The sequence below is a fragment of the Dasypus novemcinctus genome, chromosome 5 (assembly GCF_030445035.2).
Source record: "Dasypus novemcinctus isolate mDasNov1 chromosome 5, mDasNov1.1.hap2, whole genome shotgun sequence".
NCBI lineage: Eukaryota > Metazoa > Chordata > Mammalia > Cingulata > Dasypodidae > Dasypus > Dasypus novemcinctus.
Genome location: NC_080677.1, coordinates 161946002 through 161972840, shown reverse-complemented (window position 1 = coordinate 161972840; position 26839 = coordinate 161946002). Strand labels below are relative to the sequence as shown.

General features: G+C 57.6%; 1 protein-coding gene across 1 annotated transcript in view; it reads right to left on the bottom strand.

Moving 5' to 3' along the window:
* The window catches only part of PIP4K2A (phosphatidylinositol-5-phosphate 4-kinase type 2 alpha), a 142007-nt gene that overhangs the window by 43153 nt on the left and 72015 nt on the right, over window positions 1-26839 (bottom strand). The window contains 3 exon segments of the mRNA XM_058297857.1: window positions 5676-5828; window positions 16087-16183; window positions 17597-17694. Of these exon segments, the coding sequence (XP_058153840.1) occupies window positions 5676-5828; window positions 16087-16183; window positions 17597-17694 (348 nt within the window).

Below are 26839 nucleotides of genomic sequence, written 5' to 3'. Positions count from 1 at the left end.
GGGACCCCAGCTGGCAAGGCCTTCCTGGTACGTCTAAGGGAGAAGCAAGTAGAGCGTCTGCAGCTGCCGATGGCGGGAGAGGGTGTGAGAGGAGCCTGCTGCTTCCTGAGAGCTGGACAGTATTGGAGGACTGAGAATTTTAAATTACCTTTCAAATTTCAATTCACGGCTCCTCTAGACAGGGAACAAAGAAGCAGAGGGCAGTCTTGGAGGAATCTGCGGATGTCCCTGCTGTTTGGAAGCAGGCGCGGCCTGCCTCACGCGCCGGGGTGGTTCCTGGGCTCACCGGGGCCTACCCTGTATCTCCCGAGTCACTCTGTGGGCCACTAGGACCCTCAGATCATCTGTATACAGTTAAAAGTTTCAGAAGGACTGGCATAATGTGGAACTTTTTCTCTTTTGGCCTATACCCCTGATTTATTTTTTGCCTCTTACAGTGTTCAGCTTTATGACCCTATTTCTCTGTTTTCCTCTACTTTGTCCTCAAAAAGATAAGACCATCTTTTGTGGTTGGATAAAAAGATATATTTGAAGGAGTTTCCAAAGAAGTCAGGTGTTCACCCTAAAATCCTGTACTGAATGTGGGGTACTAACTAGTTTATTTAACAGGGTGTTTGGCTTTGAAGTCCTGACTTCCAGATTCGACTGCAGTTACCAACCATGCCCCAAATAAAAGGCGTAAGAAAAGATTTCAGCTCACAGAGACATACATCAATTTAGACATTTTGAAATTAGAAAGAAGTGAATTTAAACTCCGTAATTCAAAAGCTTACACTATGCTCTTAAAAATATTTTCCATCAGGTACTTCTTGATCATCTACACTGTAATTTGTTTCCTCCCCTAAAACTTGTAAGAGTTTACTGGCCTTGCCCTTTAATTTAAGTGAAGCCAACACCACACGTCCAGGGGACTCAGGCTAGGGTTGGGACAGGGCGGGGACTGTCAATTTAGGAGAAATAAAACCTTCCGGTAGGTTCTTCACTGTTTTTTTTCTCTTTCAAAGGCTGCTTTGATACTGTACAGCTAACCAGGTACCAGTCATCATTTATAGGACCTGAGTTTATCCAAGCCTAAGAGAAATTTGAAGGAAAGGACATTAAATAATTTCCTTAACAAGACAATTAAGACGGAAGAGAATCAAATCAAGGACGAGGGAGGCACAGAACTTGGCTCTGCTTCACGTGACCTTTCCGTGGGGCCGAGATGCTGCCCGGCCGGGCTGGACGTGGGAGGGTGGGAATCTGGGCAGGGGGAGAAGAGGGCAGGAGAAAGGCGCTGGGGAAAACACCAACGGTGTGGGGTTCTGATCCCGCCAACTCCAGCCTCAGTGCCACACTGCCCGAAAGCAGGTGCTCCGAGGGGACGGCAAGAGTTAGGGACCAAACAAGACATCCCACCCCCAACATGAGCCAACGCCATGAGGAGAGCGGTCAGGAAGGGAGATGGTTTACCAGTCGCTTCCCAGCACTCGGCCTCCCCAGGGCGTGGCATAAACCCCAACTCACGGCCACGCGAGGCGGGCGCCACCGCCAGCGTTTCCAGAAGCAGCAGCAGGTGGAAAGCGGTGGGGAAGCTGCCCAGGTGCGCCCGGGTCCCTGTTCCCAGCCGCCGCCCGCACCCCTTCGCCGTGAGGCTTGCTGCTCAGAGAATTAATTCCAGGAAGGATTTACTCAAACATCCAGCCTTCAGAGGCTGGCCTGGCAGTGATTCCATCCCTCTGAATACAGCTGTGACTCTGGATGCGTTTGATCAAAATAAAACCACGAAGAGAGAAAACAAAAGGTAAGAAAGAAGAAAAGGTAGGAGAAGAGAGGGAGGGAGGAGAGAGGGAGCAGAGCGGCTGCAGGAAGCCTGCCCGGTGTCCTCACAGGAGAGCCTTCTGGAGAGGCCACCACCGACAGGCAAGTCCCACAGCTGCACCGCCTGTCTAGACTTGGGCAGCGCAGAAGCAGCGAACGTTAGAAGGCAAAAGCGGCCGAAAGCACGAGGAGGCAGAAGTGAAGAACCGACAGTCCCCGAAGCAAGAGAGAGAAGACACGGAGCGCTGGACACGCCGCAGAGGCTGCGCAGGGCTCTGGAGACTACGAAGGGCCTGAGCTCCTCAGATGCCTCAGGGCAGCCTGAGTCGAGAGCGCCTGGCCAGGCCTGAGGTGGGACCGCCACAGGGGAGCTCACCGCCGCGCATGCGTCGTCAGAACCGTGCCTGAAAGCGGTGCAGGCCAAGAGTCCCTCAAGAACATTCTAGCACATGCCTGGAGAAGCCCGACCGGCAGACAGCTCGGGAGCCAGTGGGCGTTGGAGCCGTCCTCCACAAAAAAGCACTTGCCGCTTTGAAACCCTATGTTGTGCACTTGGCACAGTGAAACCCTATTTGTGCACCTGCCGCACTGAAGCCCTGGGGTGGCGCGAGGTCGCAGCCTGGCCTGGTGATTTGTCTTCAGGGGCCACGGCAGCGTTGTGTGCGCAGCCTGCCTTCAGGCACGGGGTTCGGGCCGGGCCGCGGTGCCTCCGTGGGGCTCCCTGGAGCCAGCCCTGTCTGATCAGCTGCGTTTCTCCTTTGCATCTTCACACCCAGCAGCTGGGAAGCAGGCTGGCTCGGCTTTCCCTTTCTCCTTTGGCTGCTGGGAAGCGCGCTGTCGAGCCAGCAGCGGGGCCAGCCGACCTGGTAGGAGTTCAGGCTCGCTCCAGACTCCGGTCTGCGCCTTCCTCCTCGCCTAGTCGCGCCCATTTCATTTATTTTTCACCTATTCATTATTTTATGATATTCTCAAATTCAATTCTATCTCTACTTCAAACTCCCTGGAGGACCACTTCAAATCCCTTCTGGAATAAGCTCAAGAGTAAATCATCAAAATAAAAAGAAGGGTGAGTGAAAGAAATATAGGAGAGATCGAAGCTCAGAGATGATGTAAGTAGTCACAAGCTGACCTTCCACTTAGCACCCTCCAGGCCACTTGAACTTTGAAGGTTGACTCTCAAGCATCACGATCCTTTAACTTATACTCAAAATACTTAATGTTGCTAAGAAGGAAAGAAAACATGGGTGTTGGGAAGACGGGACTTTTTGGATAAAGAAAACAAACACGAAGGGAACTATTTCGCGGGAGTGGGACGCTAGGAGCTCTTCAGTCCCGTGCAAGCCAGGGTGGCATCCACAGACTGGCGCTGCCCGAGGCGGTGCACGCCACGCTGGCGGCAGGCCAGGTCTATATGTTTGGTTACAGTAACAACCCTGGAGAAAATGGCTCAAACTGTCATTTCTGTAAGTCAAAGCATTCAGTTGTCATCAAGAGGCTGACGTGTCCCTCTGTGTCGCATTTTGTTGGAATGGCATCACAGCCATTTGTTGGGACAACATGTCCTCACCCATCAGGAGCTGCTACTTGCCTTTGAGTGTTCAGAGACAATTGAGAGAAAGTGAAGAGAAGGCCTGAGTGTGACACGAAATTCCAGGGTTTGAAAGGTGAAGAGCTAAAGGCTGCAACCTGTAAGTCGATTCACTCGGAAGACAGGTGCTTAGCGCTCCAGCCTGGCGCTTTCAAATTTCCTTTATGTTACGCAGTTGCACATACATACACTGTAGGACATATTTCAAAACAAACAGATGTTATTAAAGATTTATTAGGTGTCAAATGGCTCATGCTTTTAGAAAACAAACTGGAGGCGGTCACAAGGTTCTAGAACCTAGAAAGTAGCTCAAAGATTTTTACACGCTTCACTCCAAGCAAAACGCTCCTGAGCACACTCGCAAGGCTTGGAAAAGCAAGCGGCTGCCAAGGCACGGCCTGCGCGCTTCCAGCGTGAGGGCTGGGGGCGTCCCGGGTGAGCAGACCACACAGGTGCTCGCTCCCCGGGGACCGGTACGTGAGGATAGCGTGCCTGCCTCGACGCCCTGAGGGTGCCTCAGCTAACGCCGCCAGGACCACAGCACCCGGGTGGGCCTCTCCCCAGGGGCGGCCGAGCTTTCCTTCTGAGGGCGACGGGGTTATTTAGTTAGAAAACCAAGTGTGATACTAAAAGCAGCCGTGTACGTGTGTGTCCATGCACTCGTGTATCGGGTCCATGCACATGTGTCTGTGTGCGTGTAGGCACGCGTGCGCATGTGCTCTGTGCATGTTCAAACGTGAGTTCAAAGAAGATTCCTGTGATGGGCGAGCTGTGTGCATGTTCACGGCTTCTCTGCGGTTAGTTATAAGCTGTTGTCCTGACGTTGCTGCTGCCGCCACCAGCACTGGCTCCAGCACCTGCAGCACCTGCACCCGCGGCACTGGCTCCAGCACCCGCAGCACCTGTACTTGCAGCACCGGCACCCGTGGCACCAGCACCTGCACCCGCAGCACTGGCTCCAGCACCCGCAGCACTGGCACCTGTAGCACCGGCACCCACAGCACCGGCACCCGCAGCACATGTACCTGCACACCAGCACCCGCAGCACCAGCACCTGCACCCGCAGCACCGGCACCTGAAACACCGGCACCAGCACCTGCAGCACTGGCACCCGCAGCACCGGCACCTGCAGCACCTGTACTTGCAGCAGCAGCACCCGCAGCACCGGCGCCCGCAGCACCTGTACTTGCAGCACCTGCACCCGCAGCACCTGCACCCGCAGCACCTGCATCTGCACACCGGCACCCGCAGCACCTGCACCTGAAACACCGGCACCAGCACCCGCAGCACCTGTACCTGCAACACTGGCACCGGCACCCACAGCACCTGCACCCGCAGCACATGTACCTGCACACCAGCACCCGCAGCACCAGCACCTGCACCCGCAGCACCGGCACCTGAAACACCGGCACCAGCACCTGCAGCACTGGCACCCGCAGCACTGGCACCTGCACCCGCAGCACTGGCACCCGCAGCACCTGCAGCACCCATAGCACCAGCAAAGGCACCTTTAGCACCTTTAACACCTGCACCCACAGTACCTGCACCTGCAGCACCTGCAGCATCCACAGCACCCACAGCACTGGCACCTGTAGCACCTGCACCCAGTGAGCGCCCAGTGTGGGGCAGCCGCTGCACCCTGCCCTCCCTGTGCATCTGCCTGTCCACTCCTCCGGCCCCCTGCGTCACCGTCATCCCCATCGCAGGCACAAAAACCAGAGGCCCCCGTCGGCTGGGATCCGGCCCAGGGTCAGGACACCGGCCGCGTCCCTCCTCCGCCCCGAGCGAGCTCGGCCAGGGCCTGCAGCCCCCGCGGCGCCCGCGGACCAGGCCGGGGACCGCTCCACGGAGAGCAGGGCTCCAGGGACAGAGCTCAGGCGTGGAAAGGGTGCGAGGAGGGCCGGCCCCGGCCTCGCGGACCGAGAGGCTCTTCTCTGCGGCAGGGTCACGCGGCGGCCTTTCTGGAAGGACGGAAGAGACCAGCGCACGGGGAACGGACTTGGGGGTGCACGCGGACAGACCCCGAGGACCAGCCTGAGGGCTGGCGCCAGCACACCCGCGAGTCCCCCGAACCCTGTGCCGGGTGACAGCGTCCTCAGAACCAGGATTCTCGGGGCGCTGGCATAAAAGCGTGACGTCGAAACGACCTGGTCTTCCTAGAAAACCCGGGCGGAGGGGAGCCGCACGACCCGCGCGCCCTCGGCAACTCCTCCGTGAGCAAACCGCGGGCCCGGGGACCGGCCCTGACCGCCAACCGCCTCGGAGCTTCAAGGACGGGGGAGGTTACCTGGTGGTACTTCTTCAGGATGTTGTGCATTTCCGCCACGTCTTCGCTCGTGATGACCTTGATGACGTACCGCTTGTCGCAGGAGGTGTGGAAACGGGCGCCGCTCCGAGCCTGGGAGTCGTTGGGGAGGGGCGCGCTTCTGGTCAAGGAGTTCTTCCCGGAGAGGGGGAGGAGGGAGAGAGGTTAGGGCGCTCGGAGGACACCGAGCAGGGCGACGGCCTGTTACGGCCACCGCAGCTCGGACGCGATGGCCCAGGCTGGGGCGCGACCCCGGGGGAGAGGACTAGCACCTGGGATCAGAGTCAGAGTCGCCCCGTTCAGTTCACCCCGCTCCTTTCACTCGGACAGCAGCCCGCGTGTTCTTCTGAATAAAATGAGTCCCCAGGCTCGAGCGAGCTGTCCGCTCCCCGGGGCCGTGGTGACGGGGCGCGTGCTCAGAGAACCTCCCCCCATTCTGCTAACGTCCCCGGGAGGAGGCTGCCAGCACCTCTGTCGCTCTGCATGGGGAAACGGGGGCGTCGTGGCCAGCAAAGGGCAGAACTGGGGTCCAGCTCCTGCAGGGCCAGCTCCTCCCCAACCCTCGCCCGGCAAGCCAGGCTGCCTGGGGCCGTGCCGGGGGGTTCAGATCCCTCGGGGTTCTGCTTTGGCCATCCCCAGCCTTTTTTTTTTTTTTTTTTGAGGTACCAGGAGCTGGTGATTGAACCTGGGACTTCGTACCACGGAGCCACGCTGGCTCTCCTGAGGTGGTCTATTCATTTGTTTGCTTTTGTTTGTTTTCCTGTTCTTAGGAGGCACCAGGAACCGAACCCAGGACCCCCATGTGGGAAGCAGGCGCTCAACCGCTTGAGCCACCTCCGCTCCCCGCCGTTTCCAGGAGCCTCTCACTTTCCTCCAGGGTCTGGCCCAGGCTGAGCCCTCGCCAGGCCGTCTGCCCTCCGTACCTCCCCGCGTTTCCACGGAGCCGCGGCGGCCTGCCTCCCCGCACTGGCCCCCGACGAGCGGAGGGCAGCCCCTGGCACGTGAGGAAGCCTGCTCTCCGCCCAGCACGTGCCGCCCCCAAGGGCGGCCCTCACTCCCCGCCGGCCCCGCTGCGCGCCGGGCACCCGACGCCGCGGCGGTAGGGGGGGTGGCAGGGAAGGGGCGCCCCTGCCCAGCGCGGTCCAGCCTCCTCCCCGACTTCCCAGGCAAACACCGGCACTGACCCCCGCGGGCGCGGCTCTGGGCAGAGCACTCGCCGAGGCTTCTGTCCCCGAGGAAGCTGCCCACGAGCTCGGCCCCTGTCCAGCCCGAGACCGGCTGTGACAGCCCGTGTGCCTGCCAGGCAGGCCCTGGCTGGACAGTTACCTCGTACCGTTCTCTTCAGAACACAGAAGTTATTTCACCTGTCCTGTCAGCCTGCTGACTTTTATTTTCTATTTTCCTTTTAGGCAGTACCAGGGATTGAACCCGGGACCTGGTGCACGCGCAGCAGGTGCTTGGCCACTGAGCTGCACCTGCTCCGTGTTTCCCGGCATTTTCCATAGTTCTGCTTTCACAGTGTTGAGCGTTCCACTCTGGTCACCTCTACCCTACAGTTCTTAGAGCTCCTGAGTTATCTGGAATTTCCTTCTGGTGCACCTCTGAGGTGCGGCTGAGCCCTGCACTGGGTGACGGTGCCGTCAAAACTAGGATTCTCAAGGGCACTGGATTAAAAGTGCTACGTCAAAACGAACCCCCACTCACTTTTTCAGGGATCACATGGGGAGTCTCAGCCCATAATAAGTATTTCCAGTAGGTGGAAGACATTTCTTAAAGCTCCTTAAGTTTTCACATGAGCAGCGGAGCTGGGACAGGCGCTCGATCAAACGCTCGCACACACCTTTTAGAACACCGTGAACATAAAATAAAAGAGCCAAACTGAAAGTCAGCCAACAGGCAAACAGAAAACTCCAAGGATTAATTCGGTTTTATGGGGAAAAAAAAGGGTCTCCCTAGAAAGAGTCTAAGGCTTGGCAAAATCCAACTCACTATGTCATGTGATTTTCACAACCTTCCTGGGAGATAGAAGAACCAGCTGCGTTGCCCCACGCCAAGATAACGAGAGGCAGGTGCAACCGAGCCGAGGAATAAAGAGGACTACAGCCCCCGCCTGAGGATTCTCTGAGGCAACCAAAAAGGGCAATTCGCACAAACAAGAGTCAGACGTGGCCATGATCAAACAGACTTCCGCCGCCTCGCGCCACCGGCCTTCCGCGGCCCCGGCGCGGGGAAGCCCGTCTGTGTTGAAGGCAGTGCCGCGCTGGCTCTAGAACACGCTCGGCCCCCTTGCCCGTCGGGGCCTCTGCTTCGGGGCCTGTGACCTGCTGAGAAGGTGCCGGGGCAGAGGCCGGCCGGCCAGAGCTCGACCTCAGCCTTCCGTGCTCTAAAAATGCACCTGCTGGAGGACGGGCACGCGCTCAGGGGCTGCGGGAGAGCAAATGTTCGCGTGTCCCCAACAGCGGTCAGCCACGGAGGGTACCACCGCCACCTCCACGGGGCGAGGCGAGGAGCAGCATCACGTGCAGGTCCCACGGGGACCCAGGACGAGCTCTGCGGAAGGGGAGACCAGCGGGGTGCGGGAGCTGGTGGCGCTCGACTCGAAGCAGGTGCTGCACTACCGGCGCCTACCATCTGGCACACGGGAGTTCCGGCGACCGGGGGCCTGCACGAGCCGGGGAGGCCGAGAGGAGAAAGGGACAGCTTGGGGCTGAGCTTTGACCCCCCATAAGCCCCACAAGTGGGGACAGAGCTGGAGGCTGCCCTGGAGAGGATGCCAAACCGCTCGCCGGGCAGGTGAGAATCCAGGCCGGTGACAGCCCCCCTGTGCCCGCTGCGCTGCGTCCCCGCCTGGGCTCCAGAGCCTGGCAGGCGCCCCGCCGGGGAGCTGGTAGAGAGTTCTCCGTGGCAACAAACGCCTTCCAATGACGGCTGAGAGCGTGAGCCGGCGGGCACGGAACCGAGCCTGTCTCGATGTCGAAGGAGTCTGCAGGAACCGCGGTGATGCCGAGGCCACCGGGGCCCTGCGCGTGCCCTGCACGAACGAGCGCATGGGCTGACTGCCAGCTGTAGGCACGGGCGGGCGGGAGGGAGCCGTCTTCTCTCCGGCCAGGGCTGGGGCTCGGGCAGGAGAACCACGAGCCGCGGGGCGCCTTCTCGGGGCGCCGGGCACAGGTCCCGCCAGCTGGGCGGCCTCGCTGCCCTAAGTGCCCCGTGCGCGTCTGCGCCGTGGCTGTCGCAGCGACGTCACGCGTGCCCGGGACAGAAGGCGGCCCCGTTCTCCTTGGCACCTGGCTTTAGAGGACTGTCGCCTCCCCTGCCGAAAGCTGGGTGGGTTTCCTTGGCAAAGAACACCAAGGCCAAAGGGGGCCATCTTTGCCCCTGGGGTGCTAAAATCTGGGCCACTCTCTTCCACAGTGAGCCGAAAAAAAGAAAGAAAACTGATTTGCACATCAGGACAGGATTTGCATGGAAGAAAGAAGGCACCTCTTAAAATTTCTTTCTCACCTCAGCCACCTAGTAGCCACGTCTGAGATTCAAGTCTTATCAACCTAAGGCTGAAAAAGTACGGTCCACAGAGTTGGTTGGTCATCTTTAAGATAACACCCATTTCTAAGGAAAAAGATTCAATTTGGGGAACTGTTACCCTTCTCCACCTGTGTTGATGAGCACACCTGCAGCTAAAATTACCCCCCCCCCCCAAAACCAGCCTCGGGTTTGGAGAGACCTGCTCATTAGAAAACCAATTTCTTGGTCATAGACAAAGCTTCAAGAGTTATATGTTTTAGAATAAGGTGAAATTTTAAAAATTCAAAATCTGGGATTCTGAGCCCACCAGTTCAAAAGGATACATTTACCAAATGAAGTGCTCTGTGGGTGTCAGGGTCTAATTCACACCACGGTGCAGCTTCTCGGGGAGCTGGGGTCCCCCCCGCCACCTGATCATCCTTAGACTGTCAGCCTTAAAGGGTTTTAAGTCTCCTTCTTGCTTTTCGAGTCACGGCTCAGTAACAGCTGCTGCAGTCAGTGGGGAGAGACTAGGAAATGGGCAAGGGCTTCACAGGAGTTTAAGGAAAAACTAATGATAAATGAAACAAACTTAAAAGAAAAAAAGCCCTTTGCACTAGCTGTTCCTTTTCTTCTATACTTTTGATAGTTCCATAAATAAACTACATGATGCCTTAAATTCCCTTGTTCTAAATGGAATTACAGTTATCATAACCCTTCACCTAAGAAAAAGCCAGACCTGACGGTGGAAAAATGAGCAAACATTGTGTTGAATATAAACAACTGTCAACCTCCAAACGCTCTTCTTTTTCTCTAACAGCGTTACTGAGATACAATTCACACGTCACACAATTTACCTACTTAGAGGGTAGAGTTCAGTGCTTTGGGGGTCTATTCTCAATTTTAGAACATTCTCGTCACCCCGAAGAAGCCCCCCCTCCCCGGCAGCCCCTCTCCACGTTCCTCCGCTGTGGGTTTGCCTCTCCGACGTTTCCTAGAAACGGGGTCACACGACGTGGGCTCTGGCGGCGGGCCCAAGGGTTCTGCTCGCAAGTGTCCTGACCCGCGCCCCGCCGGGGGACCCACGCTCGCCGCAGGCCCGGGCCGCCCCTGGGCAAGACCGCCTCTGGGCAGGCGCCCCAACAGGTGGGGCTTCTTGGAGAGGTGGGGGAAAATGAACTGACATAAATTCAAGGTCTAGGGTGACGCTGGGATGCTGGCGGGTGAGGACACGACAGCTCGGCCCGCTGTGGCCCAGTGTCTTGCCACCTGCCAAGCCAACGCGCTGCCACTTTCCGGGGGATCGCGGTGTCCCATTGGCGTCGGTGGCTGGGCTTGGGCTCTGGTGCCTGTCAGCGCCCCATGGGAAGGAAAGGCCAAGGAGGGGGGACGCCCCTAGCGGAGGCTCCTGCCTCCCGGGATGTGACGAGGGCGGAGGCGCCCAGGGCTGGGCGGGGGCGCAGGTTCTCGTGATGGGCACTGAAAACCAAGCCGAGGGGGCTTCTGAGCCCCTCCCTGGTCCAAAACACAATCTAGCTCGAACAGTCGCTTAGAAAAAGAAAAGTGGTCCTTCCACCTGCCTTTGCTTCTGCAACCCTCAGAAGTCTGGAGGGAGCCTGGCCTGGGGCCTCGGACCTGAGGGACGAGGCTTGATGTGGCCGGGGGGACAGCAGGAGAGCACGGGGACAGCGGAGCCTCACGGAGCGTGTCCTGGGGGAGTGGTGGGTGGGCTCACACTGGCCGGGAGCCAGACTGGAGAGTATGTGTGCATGCATGAGCATACTCATGAGTGCACATGTGAGCATGCGCGTGAGTGTATGTGTATGGATGCATGTGCGTGCATACCTGTGTGTGCACTGCGTGTGAGAACATGTTTCCATGAGTGTACATGTGCGAATGCACATGCATGTGCACATGAGCATATACGCGTGCATACACATGTGACTGTGTGCACGTGTGTATGAATGTGTGTGCATGTGAGCGTGCATGTGTGAGCATTTGTGTGTGAACATACATGTGACTGCACGTGCATGAATGTATGTGTGCATATGTGTGTATATGTGCGTGACCATTTGCATGTGTGTGCATGAGCATTGGCGTGAGTGTGTATGCATGTTTAAATATGTGTGTAAGCACACACCTGTATGAATGCACTCGTGTGCATGTGCGAAAGCGTCTATGTGCATGCCCGTGTGTGCATGTATGAGCTCATGTGTGCGAACATATGTATGTGAGCGTGCATGTGTGTTGTGCATGTGTGACCGTATGTGTATGAATTGCATGTGTGCATGTGAGAGCATTTGTGTGTGAACATGCATGTGACTGCATGTGTGTATGAATGTATGAGTGCATATGTGGGCATGAGTGTTGGCATGTGTGTATGATCATTGGCGTGTGAGCATGTGTAAATGCATGTGTGCGTGCACATAAGCGTACACCTGTATGAATGCACATGTGTGTAAATGCATGTGTGTGCGCACATAAGCGCACACCTGTATGAATGCACATGTGTGCATGTGTGTGAGCGTTTGCGTGTATGAATATGTGCATGGTCATGTGTGCATGTATGAGCTTATGTGTGTGAACGTATGTATGTGAGCGTACATATGTGTTGTGCGTGCATGCGCATGAGCCCTGCTATGGGCTGAAGTGTCTCCCAGGACATGTGTGAGCCTCGCCTGGCCCTGAGGGGGCTCTCTTGGAAGCGGGGCGCCTGAAGAAGCGGTGCTACGTGAGGCTGACCCGGGTTGGGGAGGCAGGATCTGGGGGTCAGTGTCTTCCTAAGGGGGCAGTGGCAGCCTCCACGGCCCCCACGGCCAAGGCTGGGAGGGGCTGCCCAGCTGAGGGTGGGAGGTGGCAAGGGAGGGGCAAGGGGGCGGCCCCCGCGCCTGGATTCACGCTCCCGCCGCCCGAGCTGGGGGAAAATGAAGTCCTGCTGTTCTCGGCCCCCCAGCGTGCAGGGCCCGGCCACGGCCGCCCCGGGATGGCTAGACACACAGACCGACAGAGGTCCGGACGCGCATGCGCGGTGGCACTGTGGTTCTTGGTGGCTGTTCTAGAATCGTGGCGTGGATTTGTCTTCAACAGCAAGGAAAGAAATTTTGTTTGTCAAGGACACTGAAGAAGCCCAAACAGAGGAAACATGGGCCTGGAGGACAGCAGGGCATCCCCGCTCCCCGAGCAGGTGGCTCAGGCTCACCAGAGTGTCCAGAAGCGTCTGGTCAACGTCTTTCACTCCATTGGCGACGGATACGCTTTCCAGGCACAGCAGAAGGGGCTTTGCACAAACAGCCAAGCCGGGGCCACGCGCCCATGTCACGTCACAGCAGGTCTGCACGATGCTGAGGCCACGTGCCCACGTCACACCACGGCAGGTCTGAAGGACGCTGAGGCCACATGCCCACTTGACGTCACAGAGGTCTGAACGACGCTGAGGCCACATGCCCACTTGTCACGGCAGGTCTGCATGACCCTGAGGCCACACGCCCACATCACGTCACACAGGTCTGTACAACGCCGAGGCCATGTGCCCACGTCACGTCACGGCAGGTCTGCATGACCCTGAGGCCACGCGCCCACGTCACGTCACGGCAGGTCTGAAGGACGCTGAGGCCATGCGCCCACTTCACGTCACGGAGGTCTGAATGAGGGGAGAAGCCCCTCCTGGTCACACTGGTTCGAAGTGCCAACACTCTGGCGAGACCAAGCGACAGGACCCGCCGCACCCCGACGGCCTCCCAGGCCCCCCCATGGGACAGCGAGCCCCAGGCCACCCCGTGCCCCCCTCCAACAGCTGAGAGCGACGCCGAGCAGCTCAGGCCGCGGGCCGAGAAGACGGTTTCTTCGTGAAGTACGCGGTGGCCCGCAGCAGGTCCACGGACACAGCCGGGGGGTCTGGTGTGGCCCCCTGCACCGGTGGCCCTCCTCGGCCATTGTCCCTGAGTTCGGGAGAAGGTCTCAGTTATTCAGGGTGACACCTGTGGACCGCTCGCTGCTGTGTGGACCGGCCGTGAAGAATGAAATGTCTGGTGGCGACGGGGCCACCAGCCAGGTGCTCGCAGAGCCGGGGGCCCAATGGCCCTGTTTCCCCAAAACAGCCCACACCCGGGGACGGGGCACCTCGGTTATGATCCGGTTCTGGTTAAACTCAGGGTCCCCTGCTGAGTGCATCTCAAGGAGGACAGCCCCGGAGAGGAAGGCAGGGGTGCAGCGGGAAGAAAAACACATCGCTGCTTCCCCAAGGCGAAGCTCAACACCCGCCCTTTTTACAGAAATACAGTCCCCGAGGACAAAGTAGCAATTTAAGTGCCAAAAGCGCCCGGCGCAGCCGAGGGAGGCGTGGCCTCCGAATGACTAACCGTCCCCCAGCAGCTGTCCCCCACGCCCCCTGCTTCCAGGAGGCCACCAGTGACATGACTCAGCCAGCGCTTGCCTCCTGTGCCTTCAGAATCAGCAATTTGCACTTGTTCAACTTACAGAGTTTTGCTTTTGGGGAGGAAGAAAGAGAAGGAAAAGATGCTCACGTCTTAGTAGTTCACCATCTAAATTGGTCATTTTAGGAAATGAAAAAAGAAGAGCAACAAAAAAACACCGCTCTATCGGCTGCAGTAAAGAATTCAGGATTGGGGGACGTGGACTTGGCCCAGTGGATGCCCAGTGGTTAGGGCATCCACCTGCCACATGGGAGGTCCATGGTTCAAACCCCAGGCCTTCTTGATCCGTGTGGAGCTAGCCCACGCGCAGTGCTGATGCGCGCAAGGAGTGCCCTGCCATGCAGGGGTGTCCCCGTGTAGGGGAGCCCCACGCGCAAGGAGTGCACCCCGTAAGGAGAGCCGCCCAGCGCAAAGAAAGTGCAGCCTGCCCAGGAATGGCGCCACACACACGGAGAGCTGACACAGCAAGATGATGCAACAAAGAGAAACGCAGATTCCTGGTGCGGCTGATAAGGACAGAAGTGGTCACAAAAGAACACACAGCAAATGGACACAGAGAGCAGACAACTGGGGCTGGGAGGGGAGGGGAGAGAAATTAAAAAAAAAAATCCTTAAAAAAAAAAAAGAATCCAGGATCGAACGATCTCATTTGTCAGGACTGATGGTAAGAATAAATGGAGGGACTTCGTTTTAGTCGTTAATTGAAAAATCCAGCACATCCTAAGGTGGGCCCTCAGAAGTCCGTTTCTGTGAATGCCAGCACAGCTGATTTATTAAAAACCAAAAACCAAAAAACCAGGATGGGGAAAATGGGGCTATGGAGAGCGGCAGGCCGAGCACCTGGACTCTCCTCGGGCAGTTCCCTCCGCAGCACGGGCTCCCCTGCCCCAGGCTCGGGACGCGCTACCTGGCGATTCACACAGGCCCTTCCTGCCTTCCTATTCCAAGAGCTGTCCTTCAAAAGTCCCTTGTTTTCCCAGCCGTCAATGCCAAGCCCCCAGCTTTGAGCTCAGCTCGCCTCAACATCAAGTCCAAACCCTGGCGCTCGTCCTGCAGTCGGGCTGCAGAGCAGGCCCAGCACCCGCGTCCTCCCCGCCCCATCCCGACTCAGGGCCAGACCGTGGCCCGTCCCCAAGGAGCGGGCGTCCCCTGCCCGGCCGGCACTTCTCCTTCAAAACGCAGCAGCTTCACAAGCAAAGTCAGCAGGAGAGAAATGCCTGGAAACTTTAAACAAGGGGTGGGGGTAGAAGTGGGACCCACAAAGCTTGATCTGCTTTGGGGACCTCGTGCTTCTGTTTCTTTTTGTTTAGGAGGTACAGGGCATTGAACCCAGGACCTTGGACGTGCGAAGCAGGTGCTCAACCACGGAGTCATCGCCTGCTCCCCAATGAGAATTCTTTTTTTTTTCCCATTTGTTGGTTTTTAGGAGGACCTGGGGTTTGGACCCGGGACCTTGTACGTGGGAAGCAGGTGCTCAACCACTGAGCTAAACCCTCTCCCCAGGGACCTCCTTCTTGAAAGGAAAATGCAGGGCCAGGTATGCCGACATCCAACCCCCAAGGTTGTGCGTGGTGGCCAAACGCCACTTACCGCAGGAGAAATTAGGATTTTTGGGGTAGGGCAAAAGGTGTTAGCTAGACTTGAAGGATTTCAAGTGAGTCACGTCCTCACAGGAAATGAAGAACTTGTGAAAGACCAGAAGGAGCTGTCCACCGCCCCAGGTAAGTTCTTGCTCTTCAAAGAGTCCCTGGCTTGTACAAACGTGGCCACTGTGTGAAAATCAGTCAGCGCCAGGGATTGTCCTAGGAAAAAACGATCATCCACCAGCAGGCCCCAGACATCGTAAACGGAGGACTGGGCAGATGTGGGGGCAAGCAACGGTGCACACCTGTGGGTCCAGGTGACGGAGCGCCACGCGGCCGCCCAGAGCGGCAGCCCCCGGGGCTGCGGTCACCAGACCTGCCGCGGCTTCCAGAAGCAGGTGAGGCTTCCAGTGGGAACGCCGAGCACGGGAGCCGGAGGCCCCCAACCAAAGAGCAGCGAATTGGCAAGCTCTTCTGAACCCCCTGAGCGGCCTCACCAAAGCAGGAGACGCGGTCCGGCTCGCACACACCTGCACGGCCGTTGACGCTCGTGGGGCGGAAGCCAAGACGCGCCTCTGTGCACAGAGTGCTCACCCAGAAAGGCACGTGCGTCACAGGAAACCTGCACGTGCCGGCCTCTTTCCAAATAACCCTATTTTCTTTTCAAACGGACCCTTACGCTGTATGTAATCCTATTGTATAAAGGCACCTACCTGAGTGAATCCTTTATTTCAAAAAGAACTCTTAGAAATCCGTACAGAAAATGAAAATCCGGGTTCTGTGATTCCTTGGAATGACAAAGCTACAACCCCACTTTCCAGGGCAGAAGCTCTACGAGGGCCACTTGGAACGAATGTTACGAAAGCAACTCACCTGGAAATCTTGGTCATCGATCCCAAACCTCTCTCGCAGGTTACGGAACACCGTGGGACAGTACTCCTTAAACTTGAAGTGGCTGGGCATGTTTTCCCTGAAAGAGGAATATTGTGGAATCAAGCTCAGGCACGCACGGCGCACGAGCCCTGCCTCTCTACCGTGCAGGTTGACCTGCAGCCAAAGAAGTGCCGGGGGCTGGCTGGGAATTGAGCCATGCCCCCCCAGCATGGTCCTAAGCCCGTCCTGGGGGCGTGAGCCCATTTGTGAAGGGGACCCTAGGCCAGGTGTGGGCTCGTCTGAGAAGAGGGTCTGGGAAGGTCCCGTCTAGAGAAGCTCGAGGGCAGCAGGTGCGCCCTCACCCCAGGCTGGGGAGCCTACGAGGGACTCCGACGGGGCAATTGACAGAGGCCTGGGTCCAGAGGAGGCAAGAAGGGGGGCCTGGCCTGGCTGACCTCTTGACCTGGGGTTCTTGCTGAGGTGACCAGTGGCATGTGTCACGGCAGCGCTGGCATAATGAGACCAGGTCCACTGTCCCAAGGAGGCCCAGGTTCTGCTTCGTGGCACTGAGGACAACCCAAGGTAGGGGGCAGGGGCGGGGGCGCCTCCCTTCACCCCGGGGGGCGCTTGGGCCATGCACCCCGCTTCTGCCCCACCCCCACATTATCTCCATGTCCCCAGGGACGCGGGGAGGGAGCCCAGGACGGGGGAGCAGCCCCAGGTGGCAGGCAGCTGCCGGCTGCACGAAAGCTGACGAAGCAAGGCTGTCCCCTCTCTCTGCAGAGAACGTACTTTACAAAAACCCCGTGTTCTCACTTGACAGGGAAGAGAAGTCCCTCCAAGGTCAGCCTCTAAAGCGCGTCGGGAGAGAAGCGGGCACACGGGCTTCTCGGAACAAGGGCCCTGGTAAACCCTGCCTGGGACGCACTCCGACGTGGTCCTCTGTGTACGGCCTAGACCCGGGGCCGATCAGGTCCCCTTGCTGGACGGGAGGACCGCAAGGACGGCCCGGCCATGCCCCTCGGCCCCCCAGGACCGCCTGGCCCGTAGCGGGCGCTCCGTCCTGGCAGTCGGGGGATATGCCAGCCATTTCCCACCGCCTGTTAATGTGTCCCAGGACGTGCCATCGAAAGGCACCTCGACTCCTGCGGTGGGACGAAGCATCACGTCTGTTCACAAAGTATCTTTTTCAAAGTTTCGGGGAAGAGAGCGGAGGCTCACGGCTGCTCAGAAATCCAAGCAATTTACAGCTTCAAAATTTAAACTCTAATGAGACTGTCACTTTTAGCATGTAAGATATTCATAGAGAACAATGTGCCATATGGCACAAGAATATTAGCCCAGAGGGCCTGCTGCGCCCACTCCGAAAGGCACAGATGGTTGTATTTATCACAGGATTAACTCCATCGGCAAAACTTGACTCCTGCCCGTCGAGAAACAATGTGCTCACGGAAAGCCCCGGAAGCCAGCCGCGGCCGCCAGCCCCACACCGGGCCGGACCCGCGCTTACTTGTTGAAAAGGTGATTGTCCACCTTTATCTTCGAATAGGCCTTGAAGTCGTCGGGCATCAGCATGACGGGGATCTGCACGTGGCTCAGCTCGTTGATCTGGAAGAAGCAGCACGAGGGCTGAGGTTACTGCCACGCAGGGAGGCGCCCTCGGCCCGCACGTGGACCTGCGCGGGGGCCGCCTGCCCCACCTGCCCCGCGCAGGTCCACCTCGCCGCTGCTGTCCACTCGGCTGCCGCTCCACCAACCTCGGGTGCCCGGACGGCTGGGAAGGAGTGGCGGGGGACGGATGGACGGATGGATGGAGGGCAGCGCAGCTCCCGGCCTGTCCCACCCTCTGCCCCTCCAGGGCCGCGACCTGAGGCCCCTGTGACCCCAGGACACCTTCCCTCTGTTAAGAAAACACTTTCTGAGAAGAAGGCTTTTTCTATTTCTGCTATAAATATTGGTTGAGTCAGTGTCCACAGTTACTCCTTGACAGTTTTGGAGACCAAGCAACACCCTTACCGTTCACGTGCTTTTCGACAGCTTTTTACAGGAACTAAGTTTTAACGAAAAGTACTGGCTGGGGCACCAATCTACCAGACAGACCCTTCCTTAAGGAAAGGAGAGGGACAAGGGTGGGAGAGGGGCCGAGAGCGAAGCGGGTGCGCTCGCGAGGAAGACGTGGCTCCGCGGCGCTGACCCGTGGCTGGGAAAGCTGACTTCAGCACCTCGTTCCCAAGCGGCATCGCCCTTCTGCCTGGAACTAAAACCATGTCAAGGACTGCACGTCCAGGAGACGCGACAAAACAAAACTCAACTAAGAGAGCTCCTGGATAGAGCAGGCTTTCAGCACATCACTAGATGCAGAGGAAGGAGACCTTTCCAGAACACTGACCTTCCCCGAGTGAGCCGAACCCCAGGGCCGTGGTGGTCGTGGGGCAGCGTTGAGGAGGGGTTTCTCTGAAGACACACGCCACCGTCAACACGACCTGGGCCACCGGACGCCGGTGGAGGTAAATGTAAGGGTGTGAGGGACTTTCCTTCCCTGTGAAATGCAACTGCAAACCACCCTCCCCAAATTGCAAAGAAAACAGAGAGAAAACGTGAACGATTCCTTTCTACCCCCAGCTCCAAGGGACGAGTGACACAGCAAGACCCCGCCCGTCTCGACTGGAGAAGCCCCGGCTCCCGGGTGGCCGCCCACCTCGGGCTGCTGGAGTCTGGACTGGGAGAGCGTTTCTCCACCAGGAAGTGGGCAGGGAAAGAGGAAGGCCGAGGAACCCGCGCGGCTCCAGGGCCACTGCTCTGGAGAAGGTTTTACGGAACAGCCGATGAAACCCGTGTACCCAGATGGAATGGGCTGACCGAGACTCTTACTTGTCTGGGAAAATGAGCGGGTTGCGTGGCCAGAATTCAGAAATCCCAGGGGCCAGGGGGTGGGAGCGGAGGGGACGCCCAGGAGAGAGCGCGGAGGGTGCTGCGCGGGGCGCGGGCGACAGCCTGGCGCGGTGGCGGGATGGCGCGGAGAGCGGCAGCCTCGGGTCTGGAGGCGGGCAGTCCCAGGGCTCGGCGGGCGCCTGCCCTGCAGAGGTGGAGGAAGCCGAGACCTGGCAGGCGTTCTGCACGTGTGCGCCAGCATCGAGCCTGCTCTCAGGGCGCGGCGGAAACGCCGAGCTCAGGTCGGAACCTGTGGAGTCTGACGTGCCCTCCAGCCACCCCAGGGCCCACGTCAGGTGGACATTCAGGCCTGGAGGTGGAGGGGAAGGCCTCTTCGTGTCGGCAGTTAGCTCCTCCTCGGGAGGGAACGAGGGCCCCAGAGAGAGGGAGGGTGAGAGGTGAGAGGGAGGAGAGCTGGGAGCGGTGGCCAAGGGCGCCCTGTCCCACAGGCTGCAGAGGAGCCGGCAGGGCTGGGGGGGAGAGCAGTGTCACCCTGTGAGGACAGAGGGACAGGGTGGGGCCAATGGTGTGGAAGGCTTCTTCCCCCTGCCCCGAGATGGGTCCCTCGTCTGCTTTGCTTGTTGTTTTTGCTCATTTGTCCTCACTGTCTGCTTGTTGTTTGTGCTCACTGCTCGTTGTTTCTGTTCGACGTCCCCTCTTGGTTCGTGTGTCTTCTTTAGGAGGCACCGGGAACCGAACCTGGGACCTCCCATGTGGGAGGCAGGTGCTCAACTGCTTGAGCTACAGCCACTCCCCTGGAAGGCCCCTGAGGAGCAGGGGGCAGCTGGCAAGTGCCAGCTGAGCTGAGCAGCCTGGGGGTCTCTGGCGAAGTGCCTGGTGAGGCGAGCAGCCAGTCAGTGACCCATGGCCAGCACTTTCCAAAGCAGAGGGTCTGTCGCCTAAAGGCAGCATTTAGTGAGTCGACAGCACTTTTTCAATAACGGCTCTACGAGCCCCTCTAGTGCTCTTCCGTTATGCACACTTTACCGTTATCTTCGGGGTCTGCGTGGGGCTCGCCATCACTCACCGGCTTTACCAGGTGCATTTGGCAGCGCTGCCTGGGAACTGAGAGGCCACCATCCTCCTGGATACCTCCTTCTCTAGCCTCCGGCCTCACCAGCCCGCGCACTAAAACACGCCACCGGCTCCTCCACGTTCACGAGCTCGGGCCTGTACTGGCCAAGGACCCCCATCTCAAAAGAGGTTGCATCCCGCCTGAGTGTTCATTTTAATTTCTGCATTCCACACGGGGCTCTGGGTTGGATTCCAGGACAAGACCTTCTGGCTTCAAGGTCTTTACTGGGAGAAAATTTTAATTTTTGACTTTCTACCTTACCCAGGCAATCCCTACAACCCTCCCCAAAACTAGCAATGGCTTATTTTTTTTTTTAATTTTTACTTTTTTAAAGATTTATTTTTTATTTATTTTTATCTCCCCTTCCCTGGCCCCCCCCCCTCCAGTTGTCTGCTCTCAGTGTCCATTTACTGTGTTCTTCTGTATCCACTTGTGTCAGCGGCACCCGGAATCTGTGTCTCTTTTTGTTGTGTCATCTTGCTGCATCAGCTCTCCGTGTGTGCGGCGCCATTCCTGGGCAGGCTGCACTTTTTTCGTACTGGGCGGCTCTCCTCATGGGGTGCACTTCTTGTGTGTGGGGCTCCCCTACGCAGGGACACCCCTGCATGGCAGGGCACTCCTTGCGCGCATCAGCACTGCGCATGGGCCAGCTCCACACGGTCAAGGAGGCCCGGGGTTTGAACCCTGGACCTCCCAAGTGGTAGACGGACGCCCTAACCACTGGGCCAAATCCACTTCCCAGCAATGATTTATTGTCATTAGTTTATACCTGCTAGTATCAATATTTTTTTCAAAACAAAGCATTCACGTTTCCTTGTCTTCATAGATACTCACATGGGATGTAGGTATACAGTTTATTTACACGTTACCTAATAGCCATGAACAAAAACGGAAGGCTTTGTGGTAGCCTTGATTACTTTGAAGGAAGGAATAACATACCCCCCCGCCAAGGAATAAACATGGGCTATGAAATCCAAATAGTTTTAGTTCATGGAGATAGAGGTGATTTGGGAGTTTATTAAACTTTTATAAGGGTACTGAGACAACACACCCAACCCTAGTTCTGTCATGAAGGCCACGTTTAAGGGGACCCCAGGCTGCAAGTATTTAATAAAGTCCCAGGACAAAGCGTGCACGGCCACTTTCCGCCTGTGAAGTATGTAACGGTCGTCCCACCACTCGGGAAAACACATCCTCCTCTCCTGCGGGCGCTGCCAGCTAGCTGTATGCGCAGTCCTGGGCTGCTCCCGACCACCTGAGGGTCTCGAGACAACCCGACGGCGCGGCTGGCGATGCGGGACCCGAGCTTTGCGTCCAGGGCGAGAGGCAAGGGGCAGCTGGGGCGGGCCAGCGCAGAGGTGAGTGCACCGTTCCCGTTCCCAAACGTTCCCGGCTGTGCTGAGAGCGCCAGGCGCTGAGTGAGCACGTGCATGTCGAGGGGCGGGGAGCCTGGGGGAGGAGAGGGGAGCGCGGTGACGTGGGGTGCAGACCTGTGTCCCCCCGCCCGCCTGGACGCTGGCCGTCACCTCCATGGCTCGTACCGGAGGACGGCAAAACACTGGCTGATCCGTAAAACCTTACTTGGCAGGTGCTATCATTGTCCCCATTTTAGAGATAAGGAAACTGAGGCCAAGAGGCCTCGGGTAAGCTCCTGGCCGCTGAGTGGTCCAGGCTCTCCCCGCGCCTGGCTGCTGGAGGTACCTGGGGTTTAAAATGCCATGGAGGTAAAGTCCCTGCAGCGTCTCAAGGGGCCTGCCTGAAATCCACGTCCTCATGTAGCGAAGCCTTCCTTATTTAAAAGGAGGCATGCGGTAATCACATAGCGTTTAATAGAATAAACGGCTAAACGCGCGCCTAACTGAGGTATACGTGCCTCCTACACGCCCCAGCTGTGACTTCAGACAGTGTGACTCACGCTTGGAAAGACCCGTAGCGTGGAAAAGTGAGGGACCCTTCCTCTGACGTTCCCCTCATTTAAAGGGGGAGGGGGACACATATTCCTCAGAGCTCCGTTAAACCTTAACGAGTCACACACAGTATCCTTTGAAGGACGCAAAATTGATTTCCAAGGCAACTGTTCCTTAAAGCTACGATGGAGTTTTCCTGCCTGAAAAACAGGATTAACACTGCACAGCAAGAGTCAGGAGGACCTTTCCTCTTAAGTTATGATCTGGCCCAATTCAGAAAAGGGAGCTTGATTCCTCCCGTCGGCCAGACATTCAAATTCACATCGCATCCAAGTCCCCCCAACGCGGTGCCACGCGGGTTTGTGTTTTTCTCTTTGGGTTAGCCGTGCCGGCTGCAATAAGCACCGCTCCTGTGGGTCTACCCCTGAATTCACGCTGGCAAGAACACAGAGGGGGCAATTAAGCCACACACATGAAAAGGGAATAATAAATAGCTACTGGACAAGGAATTAATAAGAGACCCAGCCGATAATGGTTCTGAAATTAAGGCACACAGAGGTGTACCGCAAAGCTGCCACGTACTGCGACATTCAAAACTAAGCCTCGCTAATTTATATGATTTTTCAGCCAAGCCAAGAATACGTTCATAAATTGTGAGGCATTATTAATGACACTTAACTAATTCAGATATATTCACCCTAAACACTATGCTCTCAGCCTAATCCGTAATTAGCAATCGGTTTTCATTCAGCCAAGAACACACAGAAAGGATCGAAAAAACAACACAAAACCTCTCATACACAGACACTGAGATATTTAATCTGATTATAATAACGACAATTCACTACAAATTATGACCCACTGAGATGAAATAGGGAGTATTTGGCATGGGATGCAACGGCTACACTGCTGGGTATAAAAGCAGCTCTGGAGGCTGAGGGTTGGGGAGCAGGGGATGTGGCTAGAGCTGAAGCTTTTGTGGGTGCTGCACATCGGCGACTGGGGCAAGAAAAGACGGCTGGAGGGGAGCTGGCTTGAAAGGCCCTTTCAGCTCACCTCAAAACCTCAAGACCCAGATTGAAGAGGCTTTTTTGATCTCCCAAATGACATCCTACCGCTTTATTCTGAGCCTTATTTTATTATTATTTAAAGATTTATTTCTCCTCACCCCCTCGTTGTTTGCATTTGCTGATTCAGTTTGTTGCATGTCGGTCTTCTTTTTTTAGGAGGCACCAGGACCCACACCTGGGACCTCCTACACGGGATGGAGGTACCCAATCACTTGAGCCACCTCTGCTCTCCACTTTATTGTATCTCTCATTATGTTTTCCTCCATGCGTCTCTTGTTGCATCAGCTTGCCAGGCCAGCCTGTCACGTCAGCTCGCTGTCTTGCTCATCTTCTTTAGAAGGCTCCAGGAACCTAACCCAAACCTCCCATGTGGTAGGCGGGAGCCCAACTGCTTCAGCCACATCTGCTTCCCTGAGTACTTATTTTAAAACGTAAGTGGACACAACGCAGAGTGATGGTCCTGAGTCAGTGAAGCCCAAAAGAGTCAAGATCAGAAAGGTCCCAGTGGAAGAAGAATGACAATGCACGGCTCAGCCTGCCCGTGGCTTTGGATGCTAATTAATTCGTCTCTTTGGGGAATCAAACAAGAGCTGTGTCATGCCACACTTCCTCGCCGCCCTGGTTTTCCAGCTGCTTCTGGCTTCTACCAAATGCTCCTGACCTCACGATCGGAAATGCGGTACAAGTTCACCATCACTGTTAGACTCTTTTCCTCTCTCCATATGTTTCATCAGAGCTGAAAATAGATACTTTCCATTTCCTGAACTCATCCTAAAAAAACAAACCCACAGACTTCCCCTGTGACTCTACGGTTGATAAGCACACAAGGATTCCTCCCACCCAGGAATTTATCCGGAACCTTCTCTGAACTCGCTTGGCGTTGGAAGTGAATGAGTAGAAAACTGGAAGTGCCAGCACCAGGAGTTTAGGGCTGGGTGCTCTCAGGGCTGCAGGTGTGACTCTGAGCTGGAAGTCCTGCCCCGCTTGGCCTCGGCCCCACCTACATCAGGCTCTCAGAGCTCTGGCTGGTCCCCCGGAGGTGTCAACCTCTGGCTTCCCCGCGTTTCTAAGAAAACAACCCCATTGTGGGCCCGGGCCAAGGCTACCGGGCCGTTTCCTCCCCGCTCTGCCCCAGGCCGGTGTCTGGAGAATGTGGTGCATGTGGCCAGAGCAGGAGCTCGGCCGGGAGCGGAGAAGCAAAGGGACGCAGCGCTGCGCGCGCCCCGGGATGGATACAGACTCGCGGGCCAGGCCAGCCACCTGGCTTACCTGGCACTACCCAAAGCAGGTGCGGTACCCGTTGCTGCCCAAACACCGGGGGCCCGACACCCCCAAATCCCCGATGCCTTTCGTGTGTTCATAGAACGGGGTGCCACCAGCCGGCTCCTCTCCGGGGTGCAGCGGCAGCGGGCACACCGTCCTCGGAGCAGAGGACACCGCAGTGGCGCCGTTCTCTCTGACGTTCTTCTCCTGACTTCCTTAGCAAGTTTGGGGGTGGGGAGGGTAGAGAAATTACCAGAAAACTTCTCTGATTTTTGAACTATTTGATACTCATTTGTAATTTCTTATTCCAGAGTTTAAAAATCCACGACCACTAATGGAAGCCTCTGTCCTCATCTGGAAACAGTTTTATAGCCGGGTGAAAGGGCCTGGGTGGACGCCGTGAAGAACCAGGGAAGCGGAAGTCGCCACACGCGGGATGCTGAGGCCACCTGTGGTCCCAGCACGGCTCGCTCTGCAAAGGCAGCAGCGATTTGCACGTGCTGAGGTTCTGGAGGGGCCCGGCAAGCGAGGGGCAACTGCAGAGGCAGGGAGGGCAGCTGCACGCGTGTGTGGGGCTTTCGTTTGTCCGGCCGGGGGGCCACCTGCTGCTCCATCAATGGCCCTTTTCTAAAACCCATTCTTGGAAGTTAGCATCTTCCTACCTGCTGCTAAGACAAAACCAGGGGTACAAGTATATTTTATTTTATTTTTAATATATTTTTTATTTATTTTTAAACAAGTATATTGAGCTAAAGCCGTCTTCTGAAACGTGAGCTACCTTCAAAGGTGAAGAGAATAAACGCTTTGCTCTGGACCAGCCACTTACAGGGCCGTGACGGCCAAGCCGAAGAGGGACGTGCCTGGGAGCAGCAGAGGGCCACTGTCCAGCACCTCGAGCCCAAAGGCCCAGACCCGCACACTCGAGGGGAATTTCCTGTTGAACGAGGTGGATTCAGTCCATCTCTGGATTAATGGCTCCTTCTGCAGTGAAAATGTCATCAGCACTATGTCAGCCCCTGCTCAGAATCGTACTTTAGCTTACAAGGAGACAGAGCCCGCCACGGGGCAGCCGCCCTGTCACCCCGGCCGACGGCATCGAGAGTCGCCGAGCCCACACGTGGCCTCCCGTGAACCAGAGAACCCAACGGGAAATGAGAATGCGCACACGCAGAGGGGAAACCGGCTTTTACGGATCCCAGGATGCGCCACCCAAGCCCGGCCACGTGGCGGGTCCACACGACCACGGCCCGGCCCCGCCCGGCAGCGCCGTGTCCCTGGGGCTGGCCTGGCCCCGCTGCCTGCTTCCGTCAGGCGTGCTGGGGACGACGAGGGGCGGCACAGGACGTGCGGGCCTGCCCCGGGAGGGCTCCGGCCCGCGTGGGCGCTCCTCCCCACGCTTCTCGGAGTTGGCAAAGTCCGCGGGGCGGCTCGAGCTCGGGCTTCGCGGGGCCTGGCGCCGCGCGGCTCCTCTGGCAGTGGGCATCGGTGGGCGGCCCCCGGGCGTGGCACGGCTGTCCCCACGCCCCGGGCCCGCTGGACACTGCGTGGTCCTGCGTCTCGGCCGCTGCTGGACTCGGCGCCCGGCGCGCAGCGCGGCAGAGACAGGTTGTTTAAGACAACTCCCGCGGAGAGCTTCTTGGCTCCTGGGGGAGACACGGCCTCACCCCACGTTCTGCGTGTGGACCGGGAGGGGGGCACTGCCTGCTCCCCAAACTTCTCCGGAATCAGCCAAGTGCACGGCGGTGGGGCCAAGCTGAGCGCCCTTGCCTGCGCCTGCGGGTCCCCCAGAGGACGGGGGAGAAGCAGGGGCCGAGGGAGGCGAGGGCCCCGGGGGAGGGGGTCTCCAGGCCAGCCCCGCCCTTCCCTTGCCCCCAGACACCCAAACTCACAGGCCTGCCCAGCTCCTGGAGGGCAGGTTCCTGCCACTCGGGGTTGAAGGCATGATCCGACGAGACGCAAGTGCCTGCCCCAGGCTGAAGGGACGTGGGCTGCCACTGTCGAGGTGACAGGGACCCTGTGGTCCCACAATACTCCCAGAAGTGGTGGCTGCACCTCCCGATTTCACTCTGGAGTCAGGCACCTTGGAGGACAGAAGGATCCAATACCTCTTGACGTTCTTTTGCATATTCCCCTGGGCACGAGGACACCCTAAAGGAGCAAAGCCCGAGTGGACGGCGGAAGGGAAGAGCTCCCGAAAGGCGCAGGCTGGCGGCAGCGCGCGCCGGCGAATTTGGGTGGGGCCCGGGCAGTGGCGGGCAAGGCGGGGAGGGGTCCCGGATGAAAGGCACCGCCCCCCCCCCCAGAGGGACGAGTGAGCCGTGACAGATGGACGTGCGTTTGGAAAGTGAATCACCCACACACGTCATCAACCTACACGACGACGGCGAAGGCGATGAGGGCACGGCTCAGTACTTCTAAAAAGCATTTCGTGGGCAAACTTCACGGCTGGACCTACTGTAAGATCCCAGAGGAAGTCCAGAACCCCCGACCCTGTTAGAGGTGGACCC